Genomic DNA, 23,625 nt, shown 5'->3' with positions numbered 1-23,625 from the left:
CTCTGTTCAGTTTTGTTTCTGAAATATTGAAGGTTTTCCTCAGTAATGAATAGACTGTTCATATTTGCACATACCTTTCTTACTAGATAGAGGCCCTCTCCCACTTGTCTGGAGGCGGGCGCATGGTGAAATGACCTTGGGCTGTGTTAGGTTATGGAAGATACCAGGCTTGAAACTTATTATTTCCCTATTTCATTGCCCAGATGCATCTGCCGGGAAAATTCCATTGTAGTCGAGTCTTTGCCCAACTATGAAACGTACATAATGTATCTCTATGCATGTTGATTTCAGTTCCCCTCTGTACCACTCTTCGAGACTATGCAGATGGGACTCCACTCTGAGTGCATCTGAATAAAACAATTATTAGAATATTTTCCACTGTTCTTCCGACTCTTCATTTGGTATTGAAGGCAGAGAGGTGGTCCAAGGAGACCCGGGCGGCCCCTAGCGGGTCACTTCTTTCACACTTACTGTACCCCAAAAGGTGTAGAGTTGCAAACCCATTAAGAGGATGTTGCCTTCGAATTGGCAGGACAAGTTCCAGATATTGAAATATACCCCTTGAGGACAAATGATGATTTACCACCAGGTCTTAAAGATACTATGAAGCTAGAAGTCTGGGACTTTTTAGTAAAGGACATAGGTCTCATCAAAGAGTTGAATCTGTCCGCATTAATGTAAAACCCAATGTTGAGTACCCAAGTACCCTGCAGTATAATTTGACTCCAGAAATGATTGCTAGGATTACTCCTGGTATTGGCCCAATGATACAAGGTATTTTGAAGTATATAATGGGGAGTTCATGTAATTTACCCAATATTGGCTTACATCAGCCTAGCAGTAAGTACTGCATAGCCCACGACTTGAGAAACAAACACCATAGATGTTCTGTGTTACCGGATCCAGCTGTGATTTTATTTCAAATTCCATGTGAGGCTGAGTGGTTCACTGTCATTGACTTATGTCCGGACTTTCTCTTCATACCCCTGCTTTAGGACAGCCAGTTACTATTTGCATTTTGGTTCCAGCACTGTGCTTTAGCATGGTGCCGAGTCCCACAGGGGTATATGGCGTGCCCGCAATTTTTAATTTGATCCTCAAAAAGAATCTTGAGTCTTTGATTTCGCTCTGTAACTCAGTTCCAGTGTAGTACCTACTGGTTGGGTCAGATACGCAGGAAGTTTGCAAACAGGATACTATGGCTCTGTTGAACCACCAGGCTTGGAATGGACATAAAATGTCCTGAGTAAGTTACAGAATTGAGAGAAAGAAGTCCTGTATCTCGGACATCACATTGAGGAGGGAACGAGGAAGGTGTCACAAGAAAGAATATCTGTCATTCTGAAAATGAATCCGCCAACTACTCAGATGGAAGTCAGGATGTTTTTGGGAATGGTGGGCTACTATTGCCAGTAGATTCCAACTTTTCCCTAGTGGCCAAAATTTTACACAGGCTGATACACAAGGATGGGTCTGATCAGGTACCCTAGGATAACAACTGTTTTATTGCATTCCTGGAGCTGACAGAACGTCTTTGTCGTGCTCCAGCGCTGGGAATGCCTGACTACAATAAAGCATTTGCTCTTTTTTGGCTGCGCTCTCTTAGTGCTTTCACAGTTACATTGAAATGCTCAAGAGCCTGTGGCCTATTTTTCTGCTACTCTTGATCCCACAGCTGCAGCGCTACCTGGATGCCTTACAGCAGTGGATGTGGCAGGTGACAGCATAGAGATATGTGAAAGTATTGTGATGTGTCATCCTCTTACTGTACTTGTGCCCCATTCAGTGGAAGCATTATTGACTTATACCCGTACCCAAGACCTGACTAACAGCCGCTTGAACAGATATGAGCACTTCATACTGGCAGCAGAAAATGTGAATTTGAAAAGATGGGCTAAATTGCTACACTTTTACCCCTACTTGAAGTCGAGAGTGATGAGGGGGGAAGTAGAGTATGACTGTCACAATGTCACTGAACTATGTGCCAAGCCAAGACCAGGTATTCAAGACGAGCCACTGCCTGAGTCCAATTCTTTACTGTTTGTTGATGGGTCCTGCCTACAAGAACATGAGGGAAATTTGAGAGCTGCCTGCACAGTTTGTTCTGTCTCAGACATAATTAAAGCCTCCTGGCTTCTAGTAGTAACATCCACACAAGTGGCTGAATTGATCAAGTACTGAGTTTCTTCACAGCTGAAAGTGATGAGTTTCACTGACAGTCAGTATGACAGTTATGGTCACAAAGGGGATTTGTGACTTCTTCAGGTTCCCCTGTACGGAATGGTGAGGATGTAGGAAGACTGCTTGAAGAAATACAGTTGACTACCCAGATTGCGGTTGTGAATTGTTCCGCACACCGCAGGGGAGATGATTATATGACAGTCGGTAACAGATACACTAACGAAGTTGCACAATACTGTGCCGATGGTGCTTGTACATTCAATGGTGAATATTCAAATGAAGGTTAAGATGAGGCTAATCACAATCTTTCTTTAACCACTGCTGGTACATGAGAAGTGGTTTAGAGGTTACAGGAAGAAGTGTCAGAGATAGAACAGCAACATTGGTTCAGAGCAGATTGTGTTAAAAGAGATGATGACATTTGCGGATTTCAGGAAATGAAAGACCAGTGTTGCCAGATAGTCTGTTGCTCCCAATGGCTAGCCATTATAATGGTCTGGCTCATGTAGGTAGGGATGCTTTGATTTGTTTGTTCCAGTAGACATGGTTGAACCCCAGATTCAGAATGATGGCTGAAGGACTGTCACATATATGCTGTGTGTCAACAAATGAACAAAGGGAAGACAACTGCAGTAACTTTGTGCCATGTAGGGAGATCACAGGGTCCATTCAACAGGATGCAGGTGGACTTTATCAAAATGCCTGTGTGCAATTGGTTGAGATACATCCTGGTGATAGTGCGTATCTTCTACATTGGGTTGAAGCCTACCTGACCAGAAGAAATTACAGTCTCACAGTAGCTAAATTGTTGTTGAGGGAGCTCATACCAAGATGCGGTTTCTCGGCTTCTCCGGAATCAGACCGAGGAACTAATTTCAGTAATGAGATCCTGAAAATGTAATGTGCAGCATTACAAGTGGAGCAAAGACTACATTGCAGTTACCAACCTGAGGCTTCAGGAATAGTGGAACAAGTGAATGGCACACTGAAATCCAGACTAGTTAAAGTGTGTGCTTCAGCGTCTTTGAAGTGGCCTGATGCTTTGCCCATTGTGTTGATGAGTCTTCGCCGTGTTCCCGATCACAGGAAAGGATTGTCCCTCACAAATTAATCATCGGCAGAGTGATGAGATTGTCGGCTGTACCTGCAAATGTGCTTGTGAACATTACCAATGACATGTTTCCTGGTTGCTGCAAAGGACTGGCAGATGTGGTGCATTCTTTGTCTCACCAGGTTGGATCTGTCATCGCCCCATCAGTAGCAGTGCCATTACCTCAGTCCTGGTAACTGGGTTCTAGTGAAGAAGCACATTAGGAAAACATGCCTGTAACCTCATTGGCGTTGCCCATACCAGGTTATCTTGGTGGCGACACCTGATTTGAAGTGCGGAGTTCTCCCCAACTAAATTCATGCTGCTCATATTTGCAGAGTCGAGTGTCCCCTTGATGACGTGACACCACCTATCCCAGAAGTCCCAGCTGCAACCAAAAGAAATCGGAAGCAGGTTAGACAAGCTGTAGGGGACCAACAAGAGCCTGAAACAGCACATGTTCGGTCTGATGAGTCAACAGTTGAAGCTGAGACAGATTGACTTCGGCAGAGTCAGACCCTGACAAAGGGCCTAGTGCTGTGGTAATGCGAGTGGGAGCTGGAGAACGTTGGCCAAGAAGACAAGAGAGAGGGAGAGCAAGTTTACCTGTGGGATGTGTGTGTTGGACCTGTCAACCTTGGGGTGGGGTCTTCCCTCAAATATTTTGCCTTTTGCCTCCACATTTTGCTGAATCGTTCGGTTGACTTTAAGACTCTGAGCACTTTACCATTGCTGACTAGTGCTATAGTGCATGTGCTTCTTCCCTAAACATGTGTGTAATTAGAGTATACACGACTGGCATATTTAATTGATGCATAAGTCCCTTGAAAAGTAGTAAACAGTATACCCAGGCCTGTAAGTAAAATGTTACTAATGGGCTTGCAGCACTGATAGTGCCACCCGTAGAAGTAGCCTTTCAAACCTGTCTCAGGCCTGCTATTGTAGTGCCTGTGTGTGCAGCTTACTGGCACTTCGGCCTGGGATTTAAAACCACTTTCCAAGCCTTAAACTCACCTTTACTACATATAAGTCACCCCTAATGTAGAGCCTAGGTAGCAATAAGGGCAGGGTGCTATGGAAGTAAAAGGTAGACATGTACTTTTATGTTTTGCATGAAATAGTAGTAACAAACAGCTACATTTTTTATCACTACTGCAAAGCCTACTCCTCTCATTGGTTAGCATTGGGAATGCCCTAATACACTTTTAAGTGGTAATTCCAGATCAGAAATGAGTAGCTATTTCATGTTTTATATCTTTGGAATGGTAATAGGTCTTCCTTACTGGTAAAATTGGATTTAACATTACTGTTTTATAAATGTCACTTTTAGGAAGTGTGTAAGAGTGCCAACAAGGGATATATTTAAATCAAAAGACTTTTTAATGAATTCATATACTTGACAAGCTGTCTCTATTTGCTTGTAAATGAATATTTTTCAAGGTAAATAGAACTATTCACACATGAATCAATCTGTTTTGGGAAGAAATCTTAAAAACATTAGATACACTGTGTATATGTTCAAAAGAGAGCTTTATAGTAGTACAAAAAGTTTTATAAGGGAACAAAATCATTAAATAACACAATGAAACCAGAGGTTTTTGTTATAAACACATAAATGTACTTCCTAGTAACAGTTGTGAACACCTTTTCTTTAGTTATTTACAAAGCAATCAAGAAAAAGGTGCAATAGGTGATTTCAACAAGAGTGCCCGGCAAGGGAATTAAAAGAGTGTCCGGATGGTAGAAGACCGGCACCAATATTAACAAGGGAGTGACCATGGGCTCGGTAGACGAATGCCCACTGATGCCAGGTGCTTCAGGTGATTTGATGGAGTCCATGACTCTGCAGCTATGAGGACCAGGAGATGTCGAGGGTGACCAGGAGCTGGATACCAGCTGTCCCTTGAGGGATGCCGAGTGCTGAGGGGTCGGTGTCCGGCAGGAGCACCAACAAGTCTTGGCAACTGCAACCCAAACAGAAGGTCAAGGATGTGTATGGTTCGGAACAGCAAGGTCCAGGAGACTCACCAAACACTGGGGAGTCAGGGCAAGCCTGGAGCAACCAGGGGAGCCCAAGAAAAGCAAAGTTGACCCTCAAATGGACCCACAGGCTGGAGGCACAGGAGTCGCGAGAGTGCCTTGAGCGATTTCACCAAATAGCAGCCCACGGAGCACTCGGAGGTCAAAGTTCTTGGTAGGAAATGGTAATTTGTAATTTGTAATTGTATTTATAGAGCGCAACGGTCGCTCCGAAAGGAGCATCTTGGCGCTGTTTCTGGGGGTATGCAGTATTTACGTAATCGAGATTAGATGGCTGTCAAAACATAGTCATCTGGAAGATTAAAAATCCAAGTTTTCAGTAACTTCCTGAACTTGGATTCTAGAGTTAGGGATCTAAGGGATTTAGGCATGGAGTTCCAGGCTCTAGAGGACAGATAAGTCAAGGTTTTGCCCCCTTTGGTTTTGAGATTGAACCTAGCTATCTTTATTTGGTTGTCGTTAGAGGAACGTAGAGTCCTGGGTGGGTTGTAGTGGGGGTAGCGCCTGGTGAGGTATTTAGGGCCTGTGCAGTGAAATGCCCGAAACGCAGTGATTAGAATTTTAAAAAATATTCTTTTGTGCAAAGGTAGCCAGTGAAGAGTTCTTATGGCCTCAGACGCAGAGGATTTCCTGGGCAGTCTTAGAACTAATCTGGCTGCTGAATATTGCACGCTTTGTAGTTTTTTAAGTGTAGATTTTTTAACTCCTGCCATCAGACTATTGCAGTAGTCTAAGCGGGAGAGAATTAGGGCCACAGCTACCGTCTTTCTTGAGTCTGTGGGCAGGAAGTCGAAGAATTTTTTAAGGGATTTAATGATGCCGAAGCAACTTCCGGCAACCTTCCTGACGTGTTGGTCAAAGGACAGCTCAGTGTCGAACAGGACTCCAAGGTTCCTTGCTGTTGTGACGGTATTGGGAGGGGCAGTGGAGCCCTCTGGCCACCAACGGCTGGGACAGAAATTGACATTTTTTCCCATTGGGAGGATTTCGGTTTTGCTGGCGTTACATTTGAGGTGATTTACTTCCATCCAGAGAAAAACTTCCTTTAGACAGTTTTTGAGATTCAGTTCGGCAGTTGTAGAGTTGTCCTCTAATGGCACGATGAGTTGGGTGTCATCGGCGTACGAAGTTACTAATATGCCAAATGATTCAATCAGAGAGATGAGTGGGATTAGGTAAATGTTAAATAGTAGAGGACTCAGAATGGATCCCTGAGGGACTCCGGAGCGGACTTTCTTCTCTTTGGAGAGGAAGGGGCCCAGGGCAATGGTTTGGGATCTGTCTGTAAGGAAAGATGTTATCCACGCCAGAGCAACGTCTGAGATACCTATGTCCTTTAGTCTGCCTAGAAGTATGGGATGGGAGATGGTATCGAACGCCGCAGTGAGGTCCAGTAGAATCAGCACGGAGTTCTTTCTTTGGTCTTGAAGCAGCTTAATGGAGTCTGTCAGTTCAATTAGTGCTGTTTCTGTAGAGTGATGAGGGCGAAACCCTGATTGTTGGGGGTGGAGGATGTTGTAGGTTTCTATGTGGCTTTTTAATTCTCTGTAAACCAATTGTTCGGTGATTTTACCCAAGGCCGGGAGGAGAGAGATCGGGCGTAGATTAGATAGGTCTGAGGGTGATTTATTATGTTTTTTCATCAATGGTTTAACAATTCCCTGTTTCCATTTTCGTGGCACAATGCCTGAGTTGAGGGAGGAGTTCACGATGTTATTTATAATAGGATTCACCACATCAATTAGCTGATGTAGGATTCTCGGGGGACAGGGGTCTGAGGGTGCGCCTGATTTACAGGCTAGGATTACTTCACGAGTTTGGGCTAAACTGACCGGAGTGAAGATTTTCAAAAATCCTATGGGGTTTTCTCCCTGTTTGGGGGGGGGAAGCAGCAGGTGGGGCTAAATGTGAGGGAAAATTTTTCTGAATGGAGTAAATTTTCTCCTCAAAGAAATCCGCTATCTGATTGCAGAATTCTTGCCAGAGGTTGGGGCTACCCAGAGCCCAATCCACTTGTAAAAGGAAACGCCAACAAGTACATGCACTTGCAAATGTGCACGGTGCACAAGGGTTCGAGCATTGCAGCCCCCACAAGGGATTCTGATCTCAAACTTGGTGAGAGGGCAGTTCGGACCTCAAGGGACGTAGAAACCCACCTCTTGTGTTGCTGGCACCTTCAGAGTCCGTAGGAGCTCAGGGTCAGCAGACCGGACAGCAGTGTTGTGGTGCCTACAAATGCAGGGGATTGACTCCTTCACTCCAAGGGATATATCTTCTGTTGTGCTTCAAGCTCCACAGGTCCTGCACAGGACCTGTATGGTGCAGGGTCACAGACAATGCTTCAGACTGAGAGGGAGATGAAGTCGGGCCCAAACGAAGTCCAGCGAAGTCCAGAGTGTCCAGACGGTTGAAGTTCACTGGTTTCTGGTTCAGAATCTTGTCCATGTTGAATCTAAGGTCCTACAGCCAGGTAAGCCCTTATGTACCCACAGCAGAGGGTAGGAAAGAGTCAAGGGACCCTCCCAGGGGAGGGTCTGGACAGTGGGTAGGGGACTCCCATGTCCTTTGTCCAGTTCCACGCCACAGCGGGAGCCAACGGCTCCCAGGACTGGTTTGAACTGAACTATGCACAGGGACACCAAATGTGCCCCTCATGCAGACTTTCGGTCGCTGGCAAGCACACCCACCCAGTACTAATATACTAAATCCTGTCTGGGAGCTGGTCACACCTCCCTGTGACAGGATGCCTATTGTTCTGCCTTCCCCTGCTCTAGCTTGGCTCAGCAGCAGGAGGGCAGAAGTGTGTCTCTGGTCGGCAGCAACCATTTTATGCAGTCTGAGACTACAAGCCTATTACCGGGAACACCAGGGACCCAACAAAGCTTGTTTCTAAGGGGTGGAATCACGCCTGCCGCACGGGTTGTCAGTGAGGCAGCCATATAGAGTGGCATTATGCGACCGCGTGATGACCAACTCTAAAATGGCTTAAACAAACCCTATTGTGTCTCAATGTGCCAACACACCTCTTGCACAATACTCCCAGTATATCTTAATATAAACAGAAAATGTGCGATGAAAATTAACACTTACCCAGGAGAAAGCATGTGGATTAACATCAGCTCCACCCAGCAGGCATATCTGTTAGGAATTGCAGCTCCCATTAAATATGAGTTCCCACCTGGATGATAATGGGTTGTAAGAACTTTCAAAGCAAACAAAACACCTGCAAAGTTAGAATAAGTTGATTAAAAATGGGAACATCACAAAATAGTTACACTACTGAGTATTCTCATCTTTCTATGTTATTTATCATTCATTTTGCTGATTAGGTTAATTGGTCGACTCCTGGATCTGTGTGAAACTTGCAATTCAGAAGTTACATTTTTGCAGAGCTCACTCAGTGTTATCTCTTTCTGAGGAAATAATACTTCATATATATGTTTTTCCCGGCTCCATTATTTAACCTCTTGCATGCTCATGACAAGGTGAGCTCGTCATGAGGCACACTGGAGCTGTGCTCATGACAAGGTGAACTTGTCATGTATAATGGGATTCAATAAATATCAGCACAGGAGGGGAAAAGCCTTAGCAGCCAAGTGGTTAAATATCTGCGGTGTCTACAGGAATCATAACAGCTCAGTAGGGTTAGAAATGTTTAGATTTTATTGTTAATTCACCAGTGCATCACATATAGGGACAGTCAACGTGTTTCGACGTTTGCCATCCACAGGGCCATAGAGTCTTGGTGTCTAGATAGTCTTTTTTCAAGTGCCCGGGACCTAAGTCTATCACTAATTTTTACATCTGTTAAAAACAACTAGACCGCACATTGTTATGTCTCTATTTTTGTCAAGTAATATCTGCCATTTTTACATTTATATTTAATGTAAAGTACATTAATTTACAGTATATTACTTGACTTAATCTTCATAGGCTGTGCAGAAAGTTAGCAAGGGTAACAAAATATTTATTATTTCTTTGAAATTATATCTCATCTCTGTCTCAAATTCAAATCATAGTAAAGTACTGTTTATGATAAAGACATTTTAATACAATGCTGCTGTACTTGTTGTCATTCATGTTTAGCAACTTGCAGTAAAGTGCTTCTCATTTAAGGAGAAAGGAAGGGGGGATGAGGAAAAAATGGAAAAAGACAGAGGAAAAGGGGTGGGATGATAGTGAAAAAGTGCAATCAGAATAATTCATGGATCTAATTTAGAAAAGCAGCATATTATAATTTAAAGTAAAGTGCAAATGCATTAGCATTTAAGTTGTGCTATCTTTAAGGAATACAACAGAATATAGTACACAGTGAGAGTACTTAAACAAAAATTAATATGTCTAATATAAGTAGCAATATGTCCTGATATAAAGTGCTAGTGTATTAGTAACTTATCTAATGCAATTTTTAGACAACAACTCAGCCTACTATATTATGAAGTGCAAGTGCATAAGCAGCTTCTATATGTTGCATTTTGCGATTTCTTAAGGCTGTGTATAATGAGACATTATACAAGTATGATTTTACTATACAAAGATAATTTCTAAATACAATTAATATTTATTCTCAAAAAATCTAGAATCATGTCCTGAAGTACACATGCACCAACATATTTTAGATCATATATGAATAATAAGATCTTCCTCCTGAAATCATCCAAGATTTAAAAAAAAAAAAAAAAAGAAACGTATATATAATTTTTTTCAAAAGACTCCCTTGAACCAATGCATATCATGAACACTCTCTGGGATGAGGCCTATACATCCTCTGAATGGAATCCTGGAATTTTGAACAAGTTCAGTATTCTAACAATTACAGCTGTGAACAGTATTAGAGGTGTACATGTAATTCTGCATCCAAATTGTGTCCAATGGGTGTATCTGTTTCCATTAAAATGATCAATCTCAACTCCATTCTACCCGGCAATAGCTGTTGGTCTCCACCTCTTTCATTTTTCTTTATATGCTTGATCCCAAAGTACTGTAATTCTTTAATACCACCTTGATGTTCTTCCCAGAAATGCTTTGCAATTGGATATGAATAGTCTCTAAGTTTTACCGCTCAAAGATGTTCCAAAATGTTAAGTCTGACTTTGTTTATAGTGCTACCAACATAATACATCTTACAGGGGTACACTAAAACTTACACTACAAAGTCTGAGTTACAGGTAATGTGTTCTTTTAGTTTTTCAATGTTTCCATTATTCAGTTTGTAATCCTTTTGATTTGTTCCATGTTCACAGTCCTTGCATTTAGAACATTTCCAGAAAATGGGCTGACTTAGCCAATTCATTTTTCTCCCTGTTTCAGTGGAGTAGTGACTTTTTGTTAAGATATCTCCTAATGAGGCAACTTTTCTATATGTGATGTTTGGATGGCCCAACAAAACTGTGTTAAGTGTCTCATCGGATTGTAGCATCCTCCAGTTTCTTTGAATTATTTGTTTAGTTTCATTATGCTGCATGTTATAATCCATAATGAACCAAGTTGTTTCATCTCCCCGTTCCAAGAATTCTTTCTCTGGTATCAAAAGTTCATTTCTTGGTTTCTTCTGTGTTTTTTCCATGGCTTTTTGTTTTACTGCCAGTGGATATCCCCTAGCTAGAAATCTATTATTCATTTCAGATTTAAAATCCTCATCCTCTGAGCAATTCCTTCTTGCTCTTACCATTTCCCTGTAGAGGATACTTCATCTAAGATATTTCGGATGTCCACTGTTGCCATGGAGAATACTGTTACATGATGTTTTCTTCCTGGGTATTTTTGTACAGATACACATATCTTTTATGTGGACCTCAATGTCTAAAAACATGATATGTGCAGAGCACATGGTATGAGTTAAAGCTAGGTTAAGATAATTTTTATTTAGGGATAAAATAAAATGTCAAACTCCATACTGTCCCTCTCCCATATTATAAAAAGGTCATCAATTAATATGGTCCATAGCTTTACTTTTTTCCAATGTTGCTCGATTTCTCTCTGTCCAAATAATTTCAAATTCCCAGTAGCCCATTAGCAGATTCGCGCATGTTGGAGCAAAAGAGGTCCCTATGGCTATGCCCTGTTGCTGTAAATAATAACTTCCATTGAACATTAAGGGGTCGATTCCGATTCGGGAAAAACCTCTCCGAATAGCCGTTCGGAGCGTTTTTCCCGTACGAATCGTACCCTGCAACGTCCCCCGTACGTACGACGAAGTACGATTCGTACCAGGAGCTGGACTCCGTACGAATCGTACAGAGACCGTACGACTCAAATCCCGGTACAAATCTCCCTCGGAACCCGCTGTACGCGACATCCGTATGGTTTGCGGCTGGTTTTTCCGGCCCAGCAAGTACGATTTGTGTCGGGTACGCACCCTACGACCCTTTTTGTACGTGAGCTGAAAACCGCCGTAAAAGCAGAGTTCGCCTCGATACAGGTACGGAACGGCCCCCCCCGGGTACGGTGCGTACACCCCATGATCGCAGGGGTACGGTGTGTACCCCTGCGATCATGGGGTGTACGCACCGTACCCCGCGATCATGGGGTGTACGCACCGTACCCTGCGATCATGGGGTGTTCGCACCGTACCCCATGTTCGCTGGGTGTACGGTGCGTACACCCTGCAATCGCAGGGGTACGGACCGTACCCCCGTGATCATGGGGTGTAAGGACCATACGGTGTGTATGTGATTGTGTGCTTTACTGTACGAATCGCCCTTACCTGACGTGGACCGTACGAATCGCGTCCTCATACCCCGGTCCGGATCGTACTCGTTGGGTCGTACGGCATGTTTACGATTCGTACAGAGAGGGCTCCGGATACGAATCGTATGGACGTTTTTTTTCCCGAATCGGAATCGACCCCAAAGAGGTTATGTGTCAGACAGAAATTCTGCATGTCAATCAGCAAATATGAGTGCTCCAAATGATTCATCTATCAAGTAGAAAATGTTTGACTGCTTTTATTCCATCCCTATGTTTAATACAAGTATATAATGAAACCTTATCAATTGTAGCCAATAAGTACGAGTCCATCCAAGGTATGTTTTGGATTTTATTTAAAAAGTCTATGGAGTCCCATAAATAGGGCTGTCACATACAGTGTACCTTGAGGTGTTATCTAAAAGTGAATGAACCGAGCTGACTATAGGATGTCCTGGTGGATTTGTCAAGCTTTCATGTATTTTAGATAGGAAGTGAATTGTAGGAGTTGTTGGGTGTAGTATTTTCAAGTACTTGTATTTTTCATCATCAATCAATTCTTGTTGATGCTGTTTCTGTAACTTTCCATGGTATTCAAGAATGATTTTTGGTGATGGATCTTCTTTCAATTTCTCATAGTGCTGTTTATTCCTCAGTTGTTTTTCAGCGTCAATTAAGGACTTATCATGATCCTGTATTACGATGTTTCCACCTTTGTCAGATGCCTTAGTTATTTTATAGCTATTCTTTCCTTGAGAGTGATGTTTCCTTTGCTTTGTGATACATTTCTTCATGATAATTTGGTTGATATATTTAACCACTATCTCTTTGAACACGCCTATCTTGTTCCTTGGTGGTAGCTGTAGACGAAATGTGGAACGTGGTGCTATTTCGTAGTTTCCTCCTCCTACTGTCTTAATGTCCATATCTGAGCATAATTGTACCACCATCATTGCCCCAGATGGAATTGTGTGAACTACCCCATCTGATTTTTCTACCACTGTTGTCAGAATTTTTAAGCACAATATTTATTTTAATGTTATTTTGGAGATATTCTTTGCTGTTTGCAATTTAGTCTCTGAGGGAGGGTGTGCCAAGAATTGTTTGTTAAATTTCAATTTACGTGTTGATTTATACAAGTCAATTCTTAAATTGGCTAAATCCATCTCTGAGAATGGGCAGAAGAAGCATCCTTTATTGAGGACTTTAATCTGATCTACATTTAATGTTATTTCAGACAAGTTTACAATGAGGTTATCTTGGTTTACTATTTTTTGAGTTTGGCTTTTTCTTATCTTTTCCTATTTTTTTATTTTTCATCTTCCTCTACTTCCTCTGGTTTTAATTTTCCTTTCCCCTGCTCTTTCCAGCAGTTGTTCCCCTCCCTCTTCCTCTATGACTCGTGTTCATGCGGACCAATCGATTTCCCCAGAAAAATCCAGATTGCTTCGAATTGATTCTTAGCCTGTTGAGCGCACGTCAGAGCTATCTATTGAGGCCTCTGAAGCTCCCTTTATTTCCAATGCTTTATTCATCAAAGTTCTATTATCAAGCCGTCAAATTTTTATGCAAAGGTATATAAGCACCCATCCGGATAATCAATTCGGTCACGGTTAAATGTCCTTGTTTTTCTTTTTTCTATTTCAGCTTCATGCTTCTCTATTCCTTTTTTCCATTTGTTCAAGCGCCTTCATTATTTAAGTATTCATAGTATGTTTTTCTAATTCTTGTTCCAATTCCTTTATCTTGCCACTTCCAATTTCCTTTCTGCATGATTGATCAGAGTACGTGTTAATTTAAAGGGGCATTCATTTGTGTCATCTTCCCAGGTTCTTATGAGATCTTCAACACGGTCACTCAGGGTAGGTAAGATTAAAATCCTTAAACTTCTTTGCATTATTTTATATTCGAAGTATTTTTGTAGTGATGTAATCTCCCACCACAGTTTCCTGATTATGAAAGTGACGGTTCTATTTTTGTCCTCTACTTGTTTTTAAGTTGTATTCCGCACTGTTGCTTTATCATCATTCAGGAACTCACTGCCCCTTTGAGACCTCCGTTGCCTCCTCTAATCAGGGCTGGACTGGGAACCACAACCAGCCCTGGCAAAGTGCTCGGCCGGCCCCCCTCCCCACTGGGGGGGTTGAAGGTGCCGCCGAGCTCTTTGCCGGGGCCGGTTTTCGGCCCATTTTGGTGCAGGGCCGATTTTGCAGCTATGCTGCACAAACTGGCCTGTAACAAAACCGGCCACTAGGGGCCCAAAACCGGCCCCCACCCGTGCGGCGCACCGGGGGATTGCCCGGTGCCCGCTATGGCCAGTCCGGGCCTGACTCTAATCCCCTGTGTTGCTCTTTAATTTGTATTGTTATAGTACTAAACCTTGCTGCCCTCTCTATTTATTTTTCTCGTGAGGGTTTCCGAATTATGCCTTTTCAATGTTCTTCTTTTATATATCACCGACCGCCGATCACCAGTAGATAGTTATAGTTAGGACCTAGTTTCCATAGATGGAGCGCATTTGGTTTTGCTATTAACTTTGACGCCGTTTGATGAATCTTCACGTAATTTTCAAAACTAGTTTGCCACTCACTTCAGCTGCTGTCTGAAATTTTCAGGTTGATTCGTCAAGCAGGAGCAGAGAAAAAGGGGGCATCCCAAAATGCATTTTTCTCATGCAATTTCCTGTAGTGATTTTACACATGGCTACAGCCCGAACTGCTGGACGGAATTACGCCAAATTTAGCAGTAAAGCTAGATCTTGGTCCAGAAAGTAGTGGCAGCCATCTTGGGACTCAGACTCAGCCGAGTCCAAAGAAAAAACTAAAAACAACAAAAACAAGGGGGCAGGGTAGGAATACCCTGTCCCCCTAGGCCTGGTGATGGAGTCCCCCAGGTATCCCACCGGGGTCCAAACTGTTTTTTTAGGTTTCAAATATTCCAGTGAATTTGCGCAGGAACTGTGAACACCTGGGAAAAACAAAAACCACAAGCATGGTTTCCCGCACTTGTGCTTTAATAGCCCCCAAGTGGGCCAGGTCTGGGGAGGGATTAATTTTTTTATAGATGGGGGAAGCGGGATATCCATGGCCCACTTTTGGCCATCATCCATGGCCCACTTTCGGCCCCGGGACCACATTCTCCGGGGCCTGACTTTTCAAATAATTAAGAGGAGGGCACGCTACCCCTTTCCAGGATCAATTTTGGACCTGGGCACCCCGTCCCCTGGACCTGGCCGTAATTTAATAGGTGGGGCACGCAGCCCACCCTCCCTAGACCGATTTTGGCCCCGGGGACCCCATGGCCTGGTGTCCGGTTGCAAATCCAAGAGGGGGGGTCGCACAGTGGTCCCCCTCCCATAGCCATTAAATGCCCTAGGGACCCCATCCCCCAAGGCGGGTCCAGGATGCCCTGGGTCGCTCCCCCACTCCCCCCGGAAACATGGCACGAGCAGGGAAACCCGTGCTTGCTCTTGCTTGGTGGGACGTGGCCCCTGCAGCCAATATTGACCCCTCCCCTTTATAATATAGCCTGGCCCCAGGAGATGGGCTCGCCGGGCCAGAAATCGGCCCAGGAGGTTGTGACGTGCCCTCCTCCCCATTTACAATATGGCTGGGAACCGGAAGATGGGGTCCCCGGAGCCAGAAATCAACCGCATTATTAATTGGGCAGGCCACGGCAGGTAGGGTCCATGGGCCGAAAATTGGCCCGGGAGGGGGGGTTGCGTGCCCCCTGTCCTCTTTATTAAATGGCTTGTCCCTGGGAGATGGGATCCCAGGGCCAGGAATCGGGGGCCAAGCAGCCCCTTCTCACATTATTAACGGAACAGGCCCCGGGGTATGGGGTCTGGCCTGAGATGGGGGGCTGCATGTCCCCTCCCCCTTAATAATATGTCCAGGCCCCATTAATTAAGCTGATGGCCCCGGGAGATAGGGTCCCTGGGGCGAAATACAGCCTGGGGACGGGGGCCTTCCTCCTGCGTTGGATGCCCCCTGTGCATACGCTAAGGCTGTTCACGGCTTGGGGTTGGTAGCAGGTGGGGGATTGACCACAGCGCCTGGCCTGCAGTGAAGCTTCAGAAATGCACTGCGGAGGTTTGATTAACTTATGGTAATGAAATATTACTTTACATTAAAAAAATCTGTAGAAATTTGCTGAAAGAAACAAAGGTTACAGGGCCATTTTAGTTAGGTTCAGAATTTACACACAAAACCATAGAAATTCAGCAGTTATAGAGTTATCTCAAGTAACTATGACTCGTGCCATATATATTTATATATATGTCAAAGTTATGTGTGTTTTTGTTCTTTCAAACGGAATTCTTGTGCTGTGGCTTAATTCTATTAAAGTGCTTATATGTCTGGAGTGATTGAAGAAATTAATGTTCCCTATGGTGCAAAAATCATTTGCACCCAAGAATTCACTCCATTCTTGTGTGAATTCCTGTTCGCGATAGGTTTGCTTAACTGATTTGCCCAGGGGTTTGTAGGACCGTCATCATCATTGATCAATTCTTTCAAGTGATATTTTAAAGTATCTGCCTCTGCTTTTATGCTACTTTAGCGTTATCTGCTAGTTTCGGTTTTATTAGGCCATATTCCAAACAGATCTTTTGGATTGTTTGGGAGTGAGAAAGCTTTCCTAAAGAACTTTACATTGTAGTATTTGCAACACTGGAGGAATTCTGCTTGTCAAGATATATTGAGTGTATGAGTGAAAAGGAATAAACGTGACTCATAACTTTGAGGACGGCGCCCACCAACAAACTTTCGAGCTTGGAGTTTATTCTGCAGATGGCAAATGTTAAGGTGGACACTTTGTTCTTTATGTTTGCCAATTGGTCTCTCAGACAGTCATTGTCGGATAGCCATAGTTACAAATAGTTATATCGTGATGTATAATGTAGTATGCTAAGGCCTAGGTTCCATCATTGTTCTGCTTTTTTTTGTATTTCCCAAAGATCATTATTGTTGTTTTAGCTTATTTTGCTGATTATAGGTATGAAGCTCATTTAGTGTTCACTGAAGCCCTGCCTTTGTTTGGTCAAGTATTACCAGGGCATCCACATGTTGGAGTATCTGGATCTTTTGCATTCCGATCTTAAATGGCAATGATCGGGCTCTGGCCAGGGCTGAAGCTATATCTGCAGTGACTACATAGCTAAGTGCAGAGGCTAAATAAGAGTGGTACCAAAATTCAGACCCATTTAAGCCCTGTGTCTGTTTATTTAGGATCAATGACATGACAACCTGGTGGGGCATTGATTCTAACCCACGTCTTTATATAAAGAGATAACAGCTCTCAGCAGGGATTTTGAAATATACCACAGTATACTGAGATCCACTTTGTCAAATGCAGCCACATCATCTATAAAGCATGCAAAAAGAGGTGGGCCATGTGTCTTAATGGCATTGTGTGCAATATAAGTTAGTGTCAAATCATTATCCATTGTACAGTTGGACCGAAGAAATGTTGGCATATGCTTTAGCTTCTAAATCTACATCTAAAAGTCCTATGAGATGATAGCTCACAGGGTCTTGGCTGCCACCCTTCTTAAATATAGGGTGTGAGATAGAGCTTCTCCATAAATATGAGACTAGACTTGATTCGAGTAATGAAGCTCAGCTGTCAGTATTAGATTTTGTAAAGTAAGGCTGGGATCCAGTTGTGTCCCAGAGCCCTGTTAGATCTACAACTTATCATAGACTATTTCATTCAACTTTAAAGTGAATATCTCGTTTTACTACTGATACGTAGTCTGAATGTGTGTGATGGACCATATTTTGATATTATGTTTTCTTCAGTGGCAATGATGCCTACATAGGAACAATAAATGTATTTGATGTGTTTTGTCCAAGCCAGTGGGCATTCCACACTTCTCTTTGTGCTGTGGGTGTAGTCATTTAAGTTATTGATGGTCTCTTTGTCTTAGGAGTCTCTTCATCGTTATATTTGCTCTTTACTTCCCACAGCAGTTTATGATAATTTTTTTTAAATTGGTGATAAAAAAAAGTATTAAGGGATTTGGGGCAGACTTTTGTGCTCTTTCTAGTCAGTGTGCGGAGATCAGTTCTTACTGTTTTTAATCTAGTCATACACCATGGATTCAAAGTTCTCCATTTTGAGATTGTGTCAATGTCATTTTTCCTATGATAGGACTCGTAGAGATTTAATGACATGAGGCCAAGTGATTATGGATGAGGTTTGATCTGAAAGGCACTACAAAATCTGACTGCTACAATTGATTTGCTCCCAAATGTTTAGTTTGTCAAAGCACACAGGGCTCCATTTTAATGTCTTAATTAATGCCAGTGTCTATAGGTTCCCCAACGTAGAAGTTTCCTCATCTCTTTGAATTTTAAAATTATAATTTTTGATTAAGGGAACATGATTGCTGTTAATTCTGCAAATTATATGAAAAGTATTTCAGGTGTAAAAAAGTTGCTATGAAACAAAAATGTACTTAATCAATTGTGAACATATCCATTGTTGACCGCGCATCGTACCTGGAAGGATTAGCTCTACTTCTGACGGTGTTTTGAATAACGACGTTCTACTCTGCAGTGGCTTTTATCGCAAGATGTCCGACCTACGGGCGGACCAATAACGCCCACAAGACCAGAACTCCACATTGATGGTCTATTTTCTCATTTATCGAGACCTTGAGTTTCCTCGCTTTGAGAGCATCTCTCCTCCATCCCCATCTAAGACATACGACTGATTGGGTGTCCTGCCCCCTCCCCCGTCCTGATGAAGACCCCGCCGCAAGGGAATAATTAATACCTGCCACTCCCAAAAGGGGTCGAAACGTCAACAGCTTTGGTTTCCTTTCAGCTTCACCCCCAAAAAACTTTTAATGTACTAAGGGGAGCATGACATGTTCCCAATTGATTTATTGGATTTATTGCCTGTTTTGTCTGTGTTTGACTACAATCATACAATACAGTAAGGCTGTCTAGCCGTGTTTTATGTCACAAATTTTTACCCACACTTCCCATCACGTTACCACTTCCCTCCCTCCCAGGGGCACTTGTAAATATTTTGTATAAATGCAAATTTGTGCTATTTAAGATAAATCTACATTGTGATTAAATAACTATGTATGAGAATTAATTTTGTTATTGTTCTTTAACATTGTGTATATATATTGTACTTTCGTTTGCTGAGACCCCCCTTTTCTCAGTACCATAGCTACCCAGGTCCCAGTGACTGACAGTGGGTGAACAGCCCTTTTGTATACCCTATGATCAATAGGCAGCATAAGGATAAATATAATATTATCTTGTCCTTTCTATTTACCGAATAGACGTCTGGAATTCACAGGCTATACCAATTTCCAAAAAAGAGTTCCCATAAGAATCGTATGGCCTCTTCTCCACAGATGCTTTTGATGAACCTGTTCAATTGAAATACAGATAATTCAAATAAATATGCCTATTGCCTAACAAATGTATACTTGTGGATGGGGGATAAGGCCCTACCCTATCGGGTTATAGGGGAGATAGAGGAGGTAAGCCTGTCTTATACATGGGTTCTCAGGTCTGCAGTATCTAAAATAGAAGGACACCGGTATGAACAACCTATATATCTATATAGCTCACATTAAGGGAAAATAAGGAAAGTGCGCAAAAGCGCGTTACCTTATCTTCTTCTTTCCAGACTTGTGTCCTGCCCGATACCTAATAGTGAAGTCATATTCACTAAAAAATTAAGTCCATCTAAGCTGTCTCATCGAGAGAGCTCTGGCAGACTTCAGGAATTGGAGATTGCGGTGATCGGTTAACACTGTCACCGTATGGTTGGCTCCCAGCAAGTATTGCCTCCACTCCTCAAATACCTTCTTAATGGCCAGTAGTTCCTGGTCTCCGATACAATAGTTGATTTCAGCAGAAGAAAGTTTGCGCGAAAAAAACACCACTGGATGACATATTCCTGACACCAGGTCTGCTTGAGAAAGGATTCCTCCTACTGCTACTTGGGAAGCATCTGCTTCCACCAAAAAAGGGTAGGCTGGGTTGGGATGACGCAAGGTAGGAGCTTGTGTAAAGGCTGTTTTCAAGGTTTCAAACGCTGTAGTAGCTGCTGTAGTCCATTGGAAGGGTACTCCTTTCTTTAATAAATTTGTAATAGGTACCACTATCCTAGAAAAGCCTTCAATAAACCGGCGGTAAAAGTTAGCAAAACCTAGTAGGCTCTGGACCTCCTTAAAACACCGTGGAGTAGGCCACCTATGGATTGCTTCCACCTTTTGTGGATCCATGCGTTAGCCCTTTGACGACACAATGAAGCATAGAAAAGCTACTTCCTGTACATGGAACAAACATTTCTCAATCTTGCAATAGAGATTGTTATCCATCAGCCGCCTCAATACCTGTCGTACATGAGTCTTATGTTCTGAAACAGAGGAAGAAAAGATGAGCAAGTCATCGATGTATGCGATAACGCATTCCTCTAACACGTCTCTCAATACCTCATTTATGAAGAATTGGAACGCTGCGGGGGCATTACAGAGCCAAAACGGCATCACAAGGTACTCGTACAGTCCATACTTGGTGCAGAAGGCCGTCTTCCACCCATCTCCCTCCTTGACACGCACAAGATGGTAAGCTCCCCTTAAATCTAGTTTTGTGAAGATGGTGGCATCCTTCACTCTGTCAAGGAGGGAGGAAATCAGGGGAAGAGGGTACCTGTTCTTGATGGTTATGCCGTTTAAGGCTCTGTAATCTATGCAGCATCTCATGCCTCCCTCTCTCTTAGGAATAAAAAAGAGAGACGAAGAGGCAGGTGACCGAGACGACCGAATAAACCCCATCTTGAGCATCTTATCAAGATAGTCATGAAGGTACAGGTTCTCCTTCTCAGGGAGCGAATAAACTCGACTGCACGGTATTCTAGCCCCCGCCTGGAGATCAATACGACAATCGTATGGTCTATGCGGAGGCAGACTCGTAGCTTGCTCCTCATCAAAGACAACCTGAAACTCATGATACTCTGAGGGCAATGAAGGGACCACAGAAGGAGGTATACTGTCTTCAGACTTAATCCCATACACAAGCCCCTACCAAATGTTCTCGGCAAACCTCCGGTCTAAAGTCTACGGTGGAAGTGACCTAATCTATGCGGGGGTTGTGTCTGCGGAGCCAGGGTAACCCAAGCAAAACAGAGAACCGTGGAGAATGAATGAGGTCGAATTCTAAACATTCACTATGTCCATGCATTAAATCCATTTGTAAGGTGATGGTATGATGAGTGATCGGTCCAGATTGTAATACACTACCATCTATTGTGGTGACCTTTTCCCATACCTCCTTAGGCTCCTGATCTATGTGATGTTGCTGTGCCCAGTCCTTATCCATGAAATTCCCTGTGGCCCCTGAGTCTAGCATAATGCGGGCCTCCACTGTTCTGTTATCCCATCTTAAACGAGCAGGGAGAATGAAATGACTAGGATAGGCTGTCTTAATGTCAATGGAAGAGACTATCAAACCGGAATTACCCGAAACCCCAGTCTCACAAGGCCTCGGGCTCTTTCGTTTTCAGACTTTTTGGATTGTGGGGGTTTGGTGGGGCATGTTCTCAGAAAATGACCAGATTTCCCGCAATAGAGACACAGCTTATTGTCTCTTCTCCGTTGCCTCTCTTCAGAACTCAAAGGTCCTCGTATGGTCCCGATTTGCATAGGTTCTACTTTGTCTAAGGTTTTTTCAGTCTCTATCTTCCTCTCACGATAAACATAATTCTTGGTGTCAGATCGTCCTCTCTCTCTCTTTCGCTCTTGTATCCTATGATCTAATTTCACAACTAGATCTATGAGATCAGGACAGCTATCAGGTGGGTCTACTACCTGGGACAATGCGTCCTTCAGATCGTCACGTAACCCCTTATAGAACAAGGCACTGCGTTTCTCTTCGGGCCATCCTGCCTCTGCCAATAGTCTATGAAAAGTGGTGATATAAGCTGAAAGTTCTTTGGATCCCTGTTTTAAGGACAGCAATTCTGTATCTGCAGAATGAGTAAATGTATGTTTATCGAAGAGCTTCTTTAGTTCTCTCCTAAAAGCTAAATAGTCCTGCAACAAAGGATCATTTCTTTCTATCAGGGGTATCGTCCAATTAGCTGCTGACCCTCCCAGATATGAGATAACAAAGGCTACCTTTAACTGGTCTGTTGGAAAACAACTGGCTTTACATATGAAATGTAATTGGCATGGCTAATAAAAGCAGCGAACTTGGCTGTGTCTCCTAAAAAACGTTCAGGTGGGGATAAAGGGACGGTCTGGGGAGTGGATACATGTATGACAGGGGATGAAGAACTTGGCCCTACCTCAGGATCAGACCGTATTTCTCTCTGTAAAGCATCCACTCTAGTAGCCAATGCTTGGGTCTCTAGCTGTAAGTTCCCCAACATATTAGCTAAATCTTCCATGGTTACTTGACTCAGCTCCATAACATCCGGGCAGAAAAAACAACGTGGGCTTCGCGTTCTGTAAAGATCCAATTGCTGTTTCTGCAGGAGTGCCAGGAACCGTAGACAAGCCCAACCCGTCCCCCCTACACCTCTTGTGTCTATCAAACCCTAGAACACAATGGTGATATGGAGGGAAAGGAGGGAACAAAACAAGGAAAGCAAAGGGAAAAAAGGATTTCACGGACAGGACCCCCAACTGGTCGGAAACAGGTGCTAAAAGAAAGGATTATGATCAATAAGCAGCATAAGGATACATATAATATTATCTTGTCCTTTCTATTTACCGAATAGACGTCTGGAATTCACAGGCTATACCAATGTCCAAAAAAAGAGTTCCCATAAGAATCGTATGGCCTCTTCTCCACAGATGCTTTTGAGGAACCTGTTCAATTGAAATACAGATAATTCAAATAAATATGCCTATTGCCTAACAAATGTATACTTGTGGATGGGGGATAAGCCTTACACTATCGGGTTATAGGGGAGATAGAGGAGGTAAGCCTGTCTTATATATGGGTTCTCAGGTCTGCAGTATCTAAAATAGAAGGACACCGGTATGAACAACCTATATATCTATGTAGCTCACTTTAAGGGAAAATAAGGAAAGTGCTCAAAAGCGCGTTACCGTATCTTCTTCTTTCCAGACTGTGACGAATGCCAGCCTCTGAAAACCAGTGGACGTCCAACCAAATAGGGTGTGAATAATATAAGAAAAACAAAAAAGGGGCCTCTGGGCGGACCACAACTACCACAATTCCCTAGGAGCAACCAAACTCTAGCTCTACCCTGGTCCGGCCGGCCGACGGAACCTAAAGTCCGGCCGGCGGGCGGAACCGGGAGTAGCAGGTTGGTGCCCCGGGGAAAAAATGGAGATGACAGCCGGCACCAGAATAATGCAAGGGGAACTTCGAGCCCGCCAAGGATTTAATGAAGTGGGAGGTTCAGCAGGACTCTCAGTCGAGGTTCCATGGAACCTTTGGTCTGTGGTTTGCGGCGCAACAATGGGGGATACCGGCACATGGTGTACACCATATTATATCCCTTTACGTAGACGACATGCTGGTGTTTTTAAAAGAGGTGACCACTTCGCTCCTTCCTGGCCTCGATATTGTTGTTGGAGGAATTTGAGAAGGTGTCTGGCCTCTGGCTGTACTGGGCTAAGT

The 23,625-nt window shown here is 43.3% G+C and overlaps 1 protein-coding gene across 3 annotated transcripts in view; it reads right to left on the bottom strand.

The window, feature by feature from the left end:
* Positions 1-23,625, bottom strand: part of RHBDD1 (rhomboid domain containing 1) — a 440,372-nt gene that overhangs the window by 240,784 nt on the left and 175,963 nt on the right. For all 3 annotated transcript variants that reach the window (XM_078665925.1, XM_078665926.1, XM_078665927.1), the window contains exon 3: positions 8,402-8,534. In XM_078665925.1, coding sequence (XP_078522051.1) covers positions 8,402-8,534 — 133 coding nt within the window. The remainder of the gene's footprint in view (positions 1-8,401; positions 8,535-23,625) is intronic.

Source organism: Lissotriton helveticus, chromosome 11 (assembly GCF_964261635.1).
Source record: "Lissotriton helveticus chromosome 11, aLisHel1.1, whole genome shotgun sequence".
Taxonomy (NCBI): domain Eukaryota; kingdom Metazoa; phylum Chordata; class Amphibia; order Caudata; family Salamandridae; genus Lissotriton; species Lissotriton helveticus.
Note: the sequence above shows the minus strand (reverse complement) of the source record. Positions and strands in the feature narration are given on the sequence as shown.